At 42.6% G+C, this 15,006-nt stretch overlaps 2 protein-coding genes across 15 annotated transcripts in view; one reads left to right on the top strand and one right to left on the bottom strand.

Annotated features, from left to right (window-relative positions):
* gpatch8 (G patch domain containing 8) overlaps positions 1 to 5,063 on the top strand; it is a 32,466-nt gene extending 27,403 nt beyond the window's left edge. For all 14 annotated transcript variants that reach the window (XM_083567200.1, XM_083567205.1, XM_083567207.1 and 11 more), the window contains one exon: positions 91 to 5,063. In XM_083567200.1, the coding sequence (XP_083423326.1) occupies positions 91 to 3,940 (3,850 nt within the window). In that variant the 3' untranslated portion in view covers positions 3,941 to 5,063. The remainder of the gene's footprint in view (positions 1 to 90) is intronic.
* A 2,925-nt stretch (positions 5,064 to 7,988) lies between these two features.
* On the bottom strand, positions 7,989 to 14,520 carry gosr2 (golgi SNAP receptor complex member 2). Its single transcript, XM_083567293.1, has 6 exons — positions 14,270 to 14,520; positions 13,687 to 13,751; positions 12,191 to 12,299; positions 9,954 to 10,086; positions 9,727 to 9,867; positions 7,989 to 8,704 (listed from the first exon to the last, which is right to left on the bottom strand). The coding sequence occupies exons 1-6, from the start codon at positions 14,296 to 14,298 to the stop codon at positions 8,543 to 8,545; spliced, it is 639 nt and encodes a 212-aa protein (XP_083423419.1). The 5' UTR covers positions 14,299 to 14,520; the 3' UTR covers positions 7,989 to 8,542.
* Positions 14,521 to 15,006: the final 486 nt, after the last annotated feature.

Raw genomic sequence — 15,006 nt, 5'->3', positions numbered from 1 at the left:
CGAATAAAGTGAATTTTTCAATAATAACTGGTTTATTAATGATTGATTTTAGTCTCATTCCGGAATGTTTTTGCCATCCTTTTTCTGCAGCGTTCCTGGTAGCGGACCAATGTTCAAGCAAACCACAGTGGCAGTTGACGGAGAAGAAGGTGTCTTCTCAAGCATCGATGGTGTTCCTATGACCCTAGATAGTGCGACAGAGGAATCTTCAGGAGAGGATAAGGGAAACTCTGGCGGTTTTGGTCAAAGCTCCCCAAAACCGGGACCAACCATCAGTTTCTCCCTTCGCAAGAACACGTCTTCGCCGACACCAAGCGTTGGATCCAACGCTCCCAAAGTCAGCGTGTCCTTCTCCTTTGCTAAAAAGGCACCTGTCAAACTAGAGACAGCTGCAGCTGTGTTTGCAGACCATGGAGAGGAAGCAATAGAAGGAGAAGAGTGCCAGGAAGAAGCAGTTGAGAAAACAACAGTGGAGGAAGGAGGTACAGCATCCAGCACCGACAGCCCACAGAGTGGATCTGGTGGCATGGGTGGAGCAGATGAACAGCCCCAGTCTGACGATGGAGGGACTCTGGCATCCACTCTTAACAAGTTAAATATGATGATGAAGAAAGAGGAAGGTTACTCTGGGCAGGAGCCGGAATATTATCACTATATGCCTCCTGCGCACTGTCGGGTAAAGCCTCATTTCCAGTTTCTGCTCTTCATGAAGTCCTCTGACCAGTGCAGTAGTCGAGAGGAAGAAGAGGATGGGGAGGAAGAGCAGGAAGCAGGGCAATCGGAAGCAGAGGTTGAACAGAAAGAGTCTAAAAACAGCGATTGCAAATCAGAGGACTCTGTGAGCGAGCCTGTAAAAGAGCCAGATACAAATTTGATTTCGTTGCCCAAAGTAGATACTGAAGTGGTATCTGATAACACCCCGGCGAGCAATGCGGATTCCTCGACCACTGGTTCCCAATTAGTTGAGGCTAAGCAAGTGTTATCTGAACCTCAAGACACTGGCCCTCGCATGCCAACAGGCCCTTTTTTTCTTGTTCTGAGTAAAGACGAGAGCACTACATTACAATGGCCTTCTGAACTCCTGGAATTCACTAAGGCTCAGCCTTCACTGTCCTACAGTTGCAACCCTCTGTATTTTGATTTTAAGCTGTCCAGGAATAAAGGCAACAGAGGTGGTAAGGCAAACAAAGCTGGTAAACCAGCTAATGCTGATGGTGGAGAGGGATCTAAGCCAGAAGATAGCATTTCCACTGTAGCCACAAGTAGAGAAACTATCGCAGCACCACCGGGTGTCAGCGCTGACAAAAAAGACGATTCCTCCTTAAAAGAAAGGACGACAGATCATGAGAGCAAAGACAAGAAGCTAGAAAACTCTGAAGATGCAGTAGGAGGGTCTAAGAAAAAGAAAAAAAAGAAGAAACACAAGAAGTCAAGCAAAAAAGCCAAACGAAAGGCTAAAGAGAAAGTGGAGGGCGAGATGGAGACTGAGACACCAGGGGAGAAGAGCAAAAAGAAAAAGAAACACAAACGGAAGAAAAACAAAGCACGCGCAGAGGACGACACGAAAGCAGGAGAAAATAAAGACCAGAAAGACACCGATGAAAAAGGTGGAACCAATTTCTCTGCACAGCCTACAGGAGGAAATTTGACTTCAGATGGAGGAAAAAGAAAACGGCCCCATAAAGAACTGTCGCAAAGGGCAGGTCCTCAAGAGGGCAGCACAGCAAAGTCCAACTCTTTAGAAGAGCACAGTGCTACAAAACGTCCCAAACCTGACCCGAGCACATCAGGTGCATCCTGCTCTGCTTCTGCCCAGAAGAGCACTGCGGGTGGTCGCCCCCCAACAAGTGAAAGCGACGAAGAAGGAGGCTCCGCGTCTCAGCGCTCACGCCGTCCTCACCGTCACGCTACCCCTCCACGTGAACATCGGCACCACAGCGAGGACTCCGGACAGTCGGGTCGCTCACGAAGCCGTTCCACTCACAGAGGAGATCGTAATCATCGGCGTAACAGAGGTCAAGCGTCTCGCAGTTGGTCGTATTCAAGCAGTTCGGAACGTTCCTCGGCAGGAAGCAGCGCTTACAGTCGCCGCAGCCACAGCTACTCTGATAGCTACAGTGACTACAGCAATGGAGAACATCACCGCAGGACAAAAAGACGGTCTTCAGACTCTGAATACGACAGAAGAGGGGGTGGGCGGTCACATAGACGGCATTACTCCTCCTCGTCCTCAGAGGAAGACTCTCGTTCTCGGTCGCGCTCGCACAGTCGCAGGAAGCACCACAGACGACATCATCGCAGCAGCAGCCGCAGTTACAGTCGGAGCAGCAGGAGCAGCAGCGCTCGCTCGTACAGACGCGGCAGCTACAGCCGGAGTCGGAGCTCTGCCAGTCGCTCGTCCAGCTCCACTAAAGGCTCACCGCATCGGCACAGTCACAACCGACGAGCTGACAGCTCTTCACGGCGGCGCAACTTTAACCGCTCTCGCATCTACCAGTCGCAGTCCCTGCGGTCTTCCTCATCCCGTGCACAGCCACGAACCAGCCATTCGACTCAAGCAACTAAAGGAAGCGGCGGAGGAGGAGGTGCTTCAGAGCATCGGAACACACTCACTGCGCGACAGCTTCTCGAAAAAGTACAGTCTCGCAAGGCCGGCGAAGAGTCAGGAACCAAACCAGGCAACAAAATTAAGGACCCCCCACAGGGCTACTTTGGGCCCAAGCTCCCCCCTGTTCTTGGAACCAAAAACATGTTGCCCCTATTCGGTAAACTGCAAGCAGGAAAGAAACCTCCATTACTTTCTGTAATGCGAACGGACGATGGAGAAAAGTCAGGACTTGGAAAGGGCTCCGATACAAGTAACGAGGTGATCCTTGTCGAGCCAATCCGCGAGTTTCCACCTCCACCCCCACCCCCTCCTCCACCGGTCCAGCAACAGCAGCAACAGGTGGAGGAGATGATCTCAAATACCGTGGTCTCCGATGAGACCAGAGACCAAGTCTCAGAACCCCAAGTACTTCATGATCAACGGTCAATTTTCGGGCAGGAATCAGCTGAAGTGATGCCTGCATACCAAGTTGAGCCTGGCCAAGACCCCAACAACCCAATGATGGACGGGTGTATTCTGGGACCTGACATGGGCCAGCAAACAGCCATGCACGCCTATCCAGGCTACACGGTCCCCACTATGGAGGAGGAGGATATGGGCATGGAAGCCGAAGAGGACGGCTTGGCACCGCTGGAGAGCCAGCCGATCACATTTACCCCAGAGGAGATGGAGAAATACAGTAAGCTTCAACAAGCTGCCCAGCAACACATCCAGCAGCAGCTTCTAGCGAAACAGGTGAAAACTTTCCCATCGGCCGCGGCCGCTGCAGCAGCAGCTAACCTGGCTGCTGCTGCCAGCCTCATGCCTGCGCCTCCTCCACCGCCTGCTGCTCTGCAACCGATCCACATTCAGCAGCCTGCTGTGTCTGCGAGTTCAGCCACGTCTATTACAACGGTGCAACACGCCATCCTGCAGCATCATGCAGCTGCTACAGCGATGGGACTCCACCATCACAATCCACACCATGCTCACCATGCTCACGCCCAGCTTGCCCAAGTACACCATATACCCCAACACCACCTCACCCCTATTTCTTTGTCACCTTTGGGCCACACATTAGGTCATACTTTAAGCCACTCAATAGGGCCCACTGGTCTGATTTCGGCCCACCATTCTGCCTTTCTCCCTGGCCAGCCAATTCACATAATCCCAGCATCTGCACTCCACCATGCCCCATTAGCTTTACATCATGTCCCCCATGCCCTTTATCCCGCTCTTTTCGCACCACGGCCATCAGCTGCAGCTGCAGCAGCAGCTCTGCAGCTCCACCCTCTCCTTCACCCCATTTTTTCAGGGCAAGACCTTCAGCACCCTCCTAATCATGGTTCCTGAGATGGAACCTTTCTTTGGTAGCCTTGCTTCTTTTTATTAGCTGTCTTTCCATCAGTGGTAACCTCTCAAATATAATATTCGTTGGACTATCAACAGTAAAAAAATAAAATAAAAAATAAAAAAACCAACCTACGATTTAGAAAAAAACGTGACACATGCTCTGAAATACCCGATAGTTTTTTCCGACGATTATGAATTTGAGGATTTCTTACAAATTGAGATTTTTGCAGCTATAAAACCCACCACTGGAAATTTTTTTTTTTTTTTTGATTTATAGAATTAAAAACATATTCTTCATGGTCTTATTTTTAACCCTGCAGCCAAAGAGACTTACTGTGGACAGTCAAGTTGCAGGCATATAATCAGGATTTATTGTTAAACAGATTTTCTCCTCCAAGTGAAGCACCAAAACCAGAACAGGAATTATGAGAGGGATTAAAAGCCATATTTCATACTTAATGCAACTGTAAATGGTTTGTGATAAAAAAAAAGTAAAATAAATGAAATACAAAAAAAAAATAAAAATCCATGAAGAAAATAAAGAAAACCGAACACAACTGAGGCGCTTAACAAAACCTCGATGTCGGAAGATGTTGACGTTCGTTCTGTTACACTGTCTTGGGTGTCCCCTTATGCTCTGATGGACCTAAGTTGCACTGAAAAATGGACATCGAGATGCTGCTTTCGCATCATGTAAGAACTGTATGATTGTAGTACTCTGCAATAATTTTATTTTTTATTTGATTTTAAATTATTTTCCAGGTTTGTTTGTTTTTTTTGTTTTTCTGAGCTTTTCCTTGTGTAATTAATTCTTTGTAAATAGATATCATAAAGTATTGTAAAATAAGACAACTTTGTAACTGTTTAAAATTAGTACAAAAAAAAGAATGAATGGGCAAAGACAAACAAACAGAGGGCAGGAAAAGATTTGATCAGGGTTGGTATAATAGAGCTGAAAAAAACCTGCTGTAACTGGGGTGGTCATGGGGCAGGTCTGATGCACAGGGATTCGTTTTGGGGTTTGGGGCGATGTAACGTTATACATTGCGTAAGTGGAAGCAAATATATTCACTTTTTTATTCTTTATTGATGTGACGGAAAATAAAGCAGTTCGAGACCCGTTTCTGTGGGTTTTATTTCCAGTATGTTTTGTATGAAATGTGTTCATACCGGTTTTCCACTCAAAAGTTATGTTCACCTACAAATGTGTGTGGTTTTGAATATCCGGTCCTCCAACTGGTATGTTTTTGTAAAGATTTGCAATGTACTGATGGCTCGAGGACCTCATCCTGTTGTCCATCAGAACATGCTTCTGTCATCCAAAAGAAAGTCCCTGCATGGAAAGGACTGAAGGTCAATCGTAAACTGTACTGTACTTCTATACCGTACCATTTGGCATTCTAGTAATGTCTGTGGAAGAGTATCACCCTAATGATGATGCATTTCCCTTTTGAGTGGCTCCTCTCAAGGTTTCTTCGTGTTTCTCAGCAAAAATGGTAATGAAACTTTGTTTTTAAAAAAAAAAGTCACATTTATTGAAATGTCAAGTCAATAACATCAAATAGCATCAAGTTTAAAAATAGAAATTGTCTGGTTGATAATCTAATTGTGGTTTCTTTGAGTGTATGAACTTTATTTTTAATAGAGAACATCATAAGAGCATGAAATTGATAAATCCCGTTTATTGTGACCCACCTGTCATGCCTTCTTTTCCCCACTAGAGGGGAGTGCCCCACACTTTAAGAACCAAGAACTAATGCACTAGTCAAGATGATCATATGATTATTTGTAGTAAATCTTACCTTTGAAGGAGACAAGTGGAGTCAAACCAAGCCAGTAAAAAAAAAAAAAAAAACCCAGTTTCAAGCCAGTCGGTTTCTTGATCTCTTTACTGTAGGAGTAAAACCTGTACCGTACATCTCATTCCAGAATTAATGAATAATTTAATGTCACATATACCCTGAATTCTCGATTGATTAACCCCAAACTTGCTTAATCTGGGTATACCGGTTCCAAAACATCTGTTGTGAGTGAGGCTTTAGCTCCTATTGGTAACCCAGAGTTGATGCCAGTGCACAAGGTACAAGTTCCAGAAGACAATTATTTTAATGGTGGTTTACGAAGAATCCCATTGTAACCACGAAATCAAAAATATTGCTGCATCTACAACATTTTTTTTTTTAATAAAACTAGATATATACGTCACTTTCCCTTTTCATTGTGATGCAAAAATAGTTTGGCGATGTTGCAAAAATGGACAAGCGTTTACTTTTTAGGCTCTGTAAATTTCTTTATACTGTAGAAGTAGTTGTGGTCCTTTTTTTTCGTTTTTGTTTGGTAGACAAAGAATCCTTGTACTTATTTGCACATTAGAATGAAGAGTCCACACTTCTGCTGTGACAGAAATTGATTACAGAATATGGCTGGGGATGTATATGTAGATGAGGGTCCATGTACCTCCGCCCTGAAGGCGTCCTTTCTCATTTAAACAATAGATCTATGATTGTATATAGAATTATATTTTGTCTTTCTAGTGGACAAAAGGCCTGCTGTCTTAAGGTCTATCTTCAAAGGCATATTAAAAAAGTGACATGGAGATGGACTTTATACAGCTTCAAGTTCTCCATTTGAAGCTGTATAAAGTCCATCTCCATGTCACTTTTTTTGGTGTTTAAACCATTCAATCACCCGTCATTACTGGTCCTCACGACGGGTGATTGAATGGTTTAAACACCAAAAGATTTACCACCCAGTAATCTATTGTTACCGGCACATTGATGGTATGGATTGACTTCCTATGAACATCGTCTCCTTCACTTACAGAAGAAGAGCTTTAATAGCAATGTGGGTTCCATCAATGCCCCCGAACACATTTGGGAACCTTGAAATTGAAAGTAATATAATTATAAACATTTGTGGCTGTATACAGTATGAATAGATTAAGAAGTGCTAGGCGACTACAATCCTAAAGTCTCTCATAGAAAGGACAAACCTGTCACTCTGTGGAATGTATGACTCTTAGAGGTTTATAGTCAGGGAACTGCACAAAAGTGTGTAGGAACCGTTTAAGTCCTAGGCAAACTGCCCTAAATTTCCAAACCATCTGTGCTTCCACATCCACTGGATCATCTTGAAATGGGCACGCTGTGCTCCGTCACCTCTCTGAAACAAACTAGTCCTCAAACTGAGCATAAGTTGCTATAGATACTTACATACCATGCGAGTTCTTGGAACCAAAAGCTGAGAAAATCTGCTTACTTACCCTTAAACTTACTCAGGTATGCTTTCTGGAATCCCCCACACTTTTCTCCAGATATTCCATGATCTCTGAATCATTGCATTCACATCGGAAAAGGCGTCTACTGTTGTAAACAACGCAATGTTTGTATTTAGATCTTCTCTTCCGTCCTCAAAAAACCTTAAGGAATTAGTCTAGTTGGTCTGTATTTTTAAGGCGTATTAAAAATTTGTGATCGAGGGAATTTCTTTCTGGAACAATGAACTAGCAGTACTGGATTAAGCCACTAGGTGGCACTGGTTGCACTTTTCATGGCAAAGTAAGCGAGCAAAGAAAATACCTTGTAAGATTGCGTTAGTTTTGGTGATAAAGGAGGGTGTTTGCTATTACTGTAAACTCAGAGGATTGAACTTAAAAAAAAAAAAAAAAAAAAGGAGAAAGTAACTGCAGTGTCACGTGTTTGGTGGTTTGACATGAAGGTACGCATAAGAGGAAGCTAATTACCCAGAAAAAAGGAAATTCTTCACCTTTCTAACTCCAAATATGTTCTGATCTCTCGGGTGCATCGAGATCTGGTGTCCATCTTGTTCTCCTACTATTAGAACTGCAGCTGTGACTAATATCTTATGGATTTTCATTTCATATTTTGCTAGAAACCAGGAATCTCCGATTATTATTTCAATCTTTTATATCAGAGCAGAAGATTAAAGAATTTCTGGACATGAGTGACTGTGCAAGACACCACAAGGGGGCAACATTGAGTAAGTGGACAGATTTTATACATATAGTAAACCATTTCTAAAGAACAACTACTCGTTCATGCAGTTATTTATTAAATCGTTGAGAGATTATGATGTTCTATCAGAATAGAGGAAAAAAAATCTCAATGATTTTGACTCTGGAATGATTGTGCAGCAGAAGACAAAAAAATAAAATGCCTGGAGGCTCCCATTGGCACGAGTTCACCAAAACTGGACAGTTGAAGAGTGTTGATCTGATCAATCTCAATTTTCTGCTGAGGCACATTCAGAATTCTGGTGCCAACCATCCAGGCCAGTGATGGTATAATGGTGTGGAATGAGTATTGCTGCATTCCTTCATGGCCACCAATGTCCTGGTCCTTCGATGGCCTTTAATTCCAGGAAAATAATGCACCCAAGATATTTCAATCATAATAAGAAGTTCTGTGGTCTTCCTAGTCACCAGATCTGGATGTAGTAGAAAACCTTCATAGAGACCAGAATCTCAAAGATCATCTTGTGGATTTAATCCCATGGGAAAAAAAAAATCAGTCTGTTCTGAGACCAAAGGATCCGAAGATCCATTCTACATTCAGTTATTAGTCCATTTGAGGCAAGAAAAATTCAGCTCAGGTATTTGAAAACCAGGAACATGACGACGCAGGTAATCAGCATTCCCCCTACCATGATGAATTTATCCTGAGTGGCTCGTTTCTCGATCAGACGCATCACTGTGTTGGACAACCCCAACATGTTGGCCACGTCGAGCATCTTTTTATGGGTACCCTGTCATCCGCGGCGAGAGAGAACGGTTTGGTTAAGCGCGTGTTCTCGGGTCGACCGTCAAGACTACAGTTTTTCCTGGTTGCTTTGGAGCTTTTCTCGGAAATGGAATTCTTAAACCTGCCGGTATGAACCTCCACGGCGTAGCGCACATCATAAAAGCGAATCGAGAAAAAAAATTAATCACCAATGCTTTTTGTACATAATTTTAATAATTGTGTCGAATTGGCTGCTGTTTCCTACGTTATCGGTTATTGATGTCATGTTGATATCAAATGATACTGCTTCTCATTTTTTGATAAATCTGTCTTGATAAATTGTGCAGATGAATCTGGAATGTCACTAATGAAGGCGAGTGAACGGCATCGGATCAACAACCAGGAAACAAACGAACACTAGTACAGTACAGTCTTCTTCTTTCGGACATTAGGGGGCGCCAAAGCGAATCATCCGTCTCCATACCCCTCCAAACCAACTACCTGCATGTCTTCCCTCACCTCATACATAAACCTCCTCCTTCGTCTTCCTCTTTTTCTCCTTCCTGGTGGTTCCATCCTCAGCATTCTCCTACCGCTATACCCCATGTCCCTCCTCTGCACATGTCCAAACCATCTCAATCTCCCTCACCTTGTCTCCAAAACGTCCTACATGCGCTGTCCCTCTAATAAACTCATTTCTAATTCTGTCCATCCTCGTCACTCCCAATAAAAACCTCAACATCTCACTCAAGTACAGTAAAAGTGGGAATCCTGTGCCGTCATACTGATAACGTGAACAGTGACAGAAGAACCTTTTTATTCTGGTGCCAATGAGATGTTCATTGACATGAAAACCTGAGAGATGAACTGAGGATTTTGAGAAAAGTGCAACCCAATGTGTGGTTCTGTTTATATTCTGTTTGCGAATATTCAGGACGATTCGAGAAATGCTCCAAAGCGACCGAGAGAACCTGTAGATCCCATACAATGAGAAAACTTTGAGAAAAATAATAATAAAAAAATGTTTGGCAGGGTTTTCAAATTCACCTTCAGCGTGCTTCTCTGGTCGCGGAGGCCGTTGAGAATGCTCGCTCCGGAGCCAAGAAGGTCGTCCATGCCCCTGTGTGCACTCTGCAGGTTAGAATTAAACTGAAGAGTGTCGTCTATGGGGATGGACGTGTCCATGTCCTGCACAAAAAGAAACGGTGAACAGAAATTAGGATGTTAATATCGAATGTACGGTGTGTGAATGTGTGTGTGGTGTGTGTACTGACGTTGGTGGTGAACGTGCGACTCATCAGCTCGTCCCTTTCCCTCTCCTGAGCCTCACGTGTGTATCGTCTCTGTTGAAAGTTTCTTAGGGCTGACTGCAAATGCTGCATGTCGTACTTCAGCTGCTCCACGCGCCTGCGGGCAGACCAACAGCAAAAACAGAATGACTCGTTCCGTATGACAGGACGGATCGTCAACAGTCATCGCAAACATTAGCTATGGGTTATACCACGCTGCCATAATATCAGCCGTGCTGCTTAGATTTTTTAAAAATACGTGATAATCATGCAATTGATAGAATATTTTTTCCAAACATCCGATCGGGAATTCTGTTACCGTGACCAGGAAAACAGCGTGCGACTATACGCATGTGTCTACATCAGGTTTTTTTGGGGGTTGTTTATGGAGCGTCGTAACACGTTCGGGGTGATGACGGGACCTTATATGGAATGTTGAGGCTGTGTATTGGCATGTGCTTGTTTAAAAAAAAAAAAAGCGAAACCGAATGTCACTTATTTGCTCGTCCGTCCTCATGCTTCCAAGGAAGAAAAGCCACTTTCGATACGCTTCCTCCTCTTGGTGTTTCCCTTCCTATCGACTTTGACCACACGCTCATGAGCGTACAAGGAACACCACAGTGGGTTCAGAGTACCGGTGATACACCGACGTGTTGTGCTCGGTTGTAAAAAAAAAAAAAAAAAAAAAAAAGAGATAATTGGAAATAAGGGCGTCTGCCATAAATGTAAATAAGAACTGGAAAAGTTGATTCTCTACAGAACGGTTTTGAAATCTGCAGCTTTTTAAATGCAGTACATTTGAAAACATGGCACTTGAAAACCAAAATTTCCCAAAAATAAAAAATAATCGGACAGCAAGTTTAGTCCCAGCATAAATAAATTCTACTTTTATCTTATGCATTTGTCGACATTTTTTCTCTCCCCCAGCTAAAAATTTTTTAGGATTGAACCACAAATGAAGCTGAAAAACAGTGTTTTTATGTATTCGAGATATTTGGACAAAAGATCAATGTTAGATGAGAATGTTTTAAACTGGTTATTTATATTTTATCTATTTTTGGGGGTTATTCAATATTTTAGAAAGAGAATTAGAAAAATGAAAAAGGACTGTTGTTTTTCTTTTCTTTTTTATTACTATTTTATTACTAACATTGTTAATATTTGTAGATGCGCGGAAAACAAATTTGGGTTGTAAACTAAAAGAAAAACGTTCGATTAAATGTACTATATAACGGCAAGCAGCTGATGAGGCCAGAATATAAAAACGACACGCAAAGGTGCGTGTTAAGAATTTTCCTAACGTTTAAAGTGGACTATGGATAAAACTTAGTCTTATATAACTTAGCAACTTCTTATATAGACTGTATAAGCCCCGCCCACTTCTGATCTGAGACCGCTGTGGCGTATCGATTTGTACTGCGGAACGAGTTTGTGTGTGGATGAGTAAATAAATGGATGGAAGGAATTCATTTATATATAAATTTAATTAATAAATAAATAACCATCGTCTGTGTTTCTTAAATACAAACATTTGTAAAGTAAGCTAAGATTAAGGGAGAGAGCATTAATCATTTTATTTAATCAATTGAATTTGTGCCAATATAATAAACTACTCAATTTAATCAATATAACTTAATATGATAGCATTACACATGCTACACGCCATACAAAAGCAGGCGCTGTTTTACGCACCTATAAAACTCAGCTTACTGTCACTATCACCATTCGACCCCGAGAAGATCCAGAGCCATCTAGAGACGTACCAGCTCCAGTTAGATTTCACTTTATGAAGATATCCGTCATTGAGGATAAACAACCAACCTCTGAATCAATACTCAAATAACATTCTACAAAAGCTGTTTCTCAATCATTGACAATTTAAAAGCTCAGGCTCTGCATTTATATATCACACTCTTGGTTTCACCCAAATGAGGATGGGTTTCCTTTTGGAATCTGGTTCCTCTCAAGGTTTCTTCCTCATGCCAGGCTGCTCATCGGGGGATCGACGCACGCAATTCACTTATATTTGAATTTCTGTTCTACATTCCGTACAAGCTGCTTTGAGACAATGTCCACTGTGCAAAGCGCAATAGAATTTCGAATAGAAGTCGAAGTGAATTAAACACCAGCACACACTAGGATGAGGAGCATTCGGCCTGGCTTAAGATTGCTGCCTCACTTCCGAGTCTCCTGAATTTGTCAGAGAGGACGGAAAAACTCACAGTTTGGCGTTCTGACGGCGGTTAGGCGGTTCTTTCCCAGCCAAGATCTCAAGACGTTCCAGATGAGTGAAGACGTGCTCAATTCTGGCCTGCAGTTCATTTTCAACCACTGGAAAGGACACACACAGACACACACACACACACACACACACACACACACACACACACACACACACACACACACACACACACACACACACACATCATAACATGCTCCAGACCGGGGCAGGCACCGTGTGCTCCTAAATTTCTAAGCAGGCTGGATGGTTAACTGTTGGTTAGTAACTCATGTGCATTTGCCACAGATAAACAGGAAGTGTGATCTCAGGTTCTTCCTGTTTATTCCAAGATTCTATAGGTAAAAGTTTTCAGGTCATATTGTTACGAATGAGATCTATTTAAACAAATGTCCCTTTTCCCTCGCATACTAAACACTTCTCAATTGTTTGTCTATCTGAAAACACATTAGGCCCAGAGCTACTGGCCGAGATATCATGAGCCGTTCCTCCTTTATCTGTGAACCCAAGGCTGATTGAGATCCAGGATGTTTGCCGTTTCCTGGGAGAGGCTCTGGAGCTGCTGGGAAACATTATCGAAACGTTGGGGGATGGCTTAATGATGCACATAAACACTGAATCTGTCCAGCTCCACACCCACTGAGACACTCTTCACACTCGTACACACAATCGCGTGATGTCATCGGCACCCATGCAGGCGACTGCTTGGCTGAGACGCTTTTCTGAGACCCAGAGATGTATATCAAACACAAACTTTGGACACCACTTATCCCAAGACCTTTATTCACCCACTCCTCCCTGTCCTTCCTGCTCGGGCACCAGACTGACTCGCTGCTCTCGGGTCAGCCCCACCTCAACACGCCACCTCAGTTTAATTTAAACAGAAAACAGGATAATATAACAGGATCTGCATCACTGCCTGGTTAGGGAACTGCACCGTCTCAGATCGCAAGTCCCTACAGAGGATAGTGAGGACAGCTGAGAAGATCATCACTGTCCTGTGTTGTCCTGTCTTGTCTTGTCTTGCACTGTCCTGCGTTCTGTTTGCACTGTCCTGCGTTCTGTTTGCACTGTCTGTCCTGTATTGTCTTTGCACTGTCTTTGCACTGTCTGTCCTGCGTTCTCTTTGCACTGTCTGTCCTGCGTTCTCTTTGCACTGTCTGTCCTGCGTTGTCTTTGCACTGTCTGTCCTGCGTTGTCTTTGCACTGTCTGTCCTGCGTTGTCTTTGCACTGTCTGTCCTGCGTTGTCTTTGCACTGTCTGTCCTGCGTTCTCTTTGCACTGTCTGTCCTGCGTTCTCTTTGCACTCTCCTGTATTGTCCTTGCACTAATAATATATTTATCGTTTAAAAAAAAAATAATCATGATTGGACAGATGATTTGAATAAAATGTCCTGTACAAAGTCCTAAGGTTAGTTTTTATCAGTTCCTACAATGTGATCTTGAGAGAAAAAGGAAGGAGGGTGAACAATTACTCACGGTGAACAGACTGTCGCTCGGTTGTCTCCAGTCGCCCCATATTGGACTGGATCTCCTGGATTTGTCTGATAATAAAAGACAGAAGGAAAGTTAAAGATCATGACTGATCATTCAATCACAGCTGGTCACAGGATAACAACAGGTTGAAGTAATGAAATCATATAATTAATGATGGGGAGGGAAACAAACTCGACTCATCGATGATTCATGTGAAAGCGACACCCAGTGACACGTCACAATAAAATGTCTGCTAACACACTGAAACTGATTTTTACATGAGATATAAAACAAGTGATGTTTACACCAAACCTGATACAAAATTTAATCTCCATTGAATAATAACACAATAATAATACCAATACTAATTCCCAATCTAATAATGATCAAACAAAATAATCATAATAATAACAACTAATAACTCATACTGTACTGTTATAACACACAACACTGTACAGTATGTTACTGGTACATTTCTTCTTCTTTTTTTATTAAGACAAGAAAGATAGTCATTATTGTGACACATTAAAAGACACAAATAAATTAAATTAAATAAGTCGGAAACGGAAAGTGCGCGTGCACTCACTTGTTAGTCTGGTGGTAAAGAGTCTCCATTTTCTGACCCAAACTCGATCCGTGAGAATTAGAAAAAAAATAACTGAGAATAAACAATAAATTAAAAGGAAGGAAACTTCTTCTTGTTTGCTTTCGTTTCAGGCACAGAACGAAATGCAGAACCGACAGAAACACGTCAACAGGAACAGGCGTAAACTACGTCTTACGTTCGCGTACGTACGTACGTTCCTTCTACTTCTTCCTTTATGTTTCACGGAAAACCACACCGCCACCTAATGGTGTGGAGTATATATGCGTGTATGTGTATAATTGGAATATATAAATATATTATATAATATTATAATATTATATATATACAGTACAGACCAAAAGTTTGGACACACCTTCTCATTCAAAGAATTTTCTTTAGTTTCATGACTATTAAAATTGTAGATTCACACTGAAGGCATCAAAACTATGAATTAACACATGTGGAATTATATATGGAATTATATACATAACAAAAAAGTGTGAAACAACTGAAAAATGTCATATTCTAGGTTCTTCAAAGTAGCCACCTTTTGCTTTGATTACTGCTTTGCACACTCTTGGCATTCTCTTGATGAGCTTCAAGAGGTAGTCACCTGAAATGGTCTTCCAACAGTCTTGAAGGAGTTCCCCGAGAGATGCTTGGCACTTGTTGGCCCTTTTGCCTTCACTCTGCGCTCCAGCTCACCCCTAAACCATCTCGATTGGGTTCAGGTCCGG

Source organism: Silurus aristotelis, assembly GCF_946808225.1.
Source record: "Silurus aristotelis genome assembly, chromosome: 17".
Classification (NCBI taxonomy): domain Eukaryota; kingdom Metazoa; phylum Chordata; class Actinopteri; order Siluriformes; family Siluridae; genus Silurus; species Silurus aristotelis.
The sequence above is the reverse complement of the archived record's forward strand: the minus strand, read 5'-3'. Positions and strand labels throughout refer to the sequence as shown.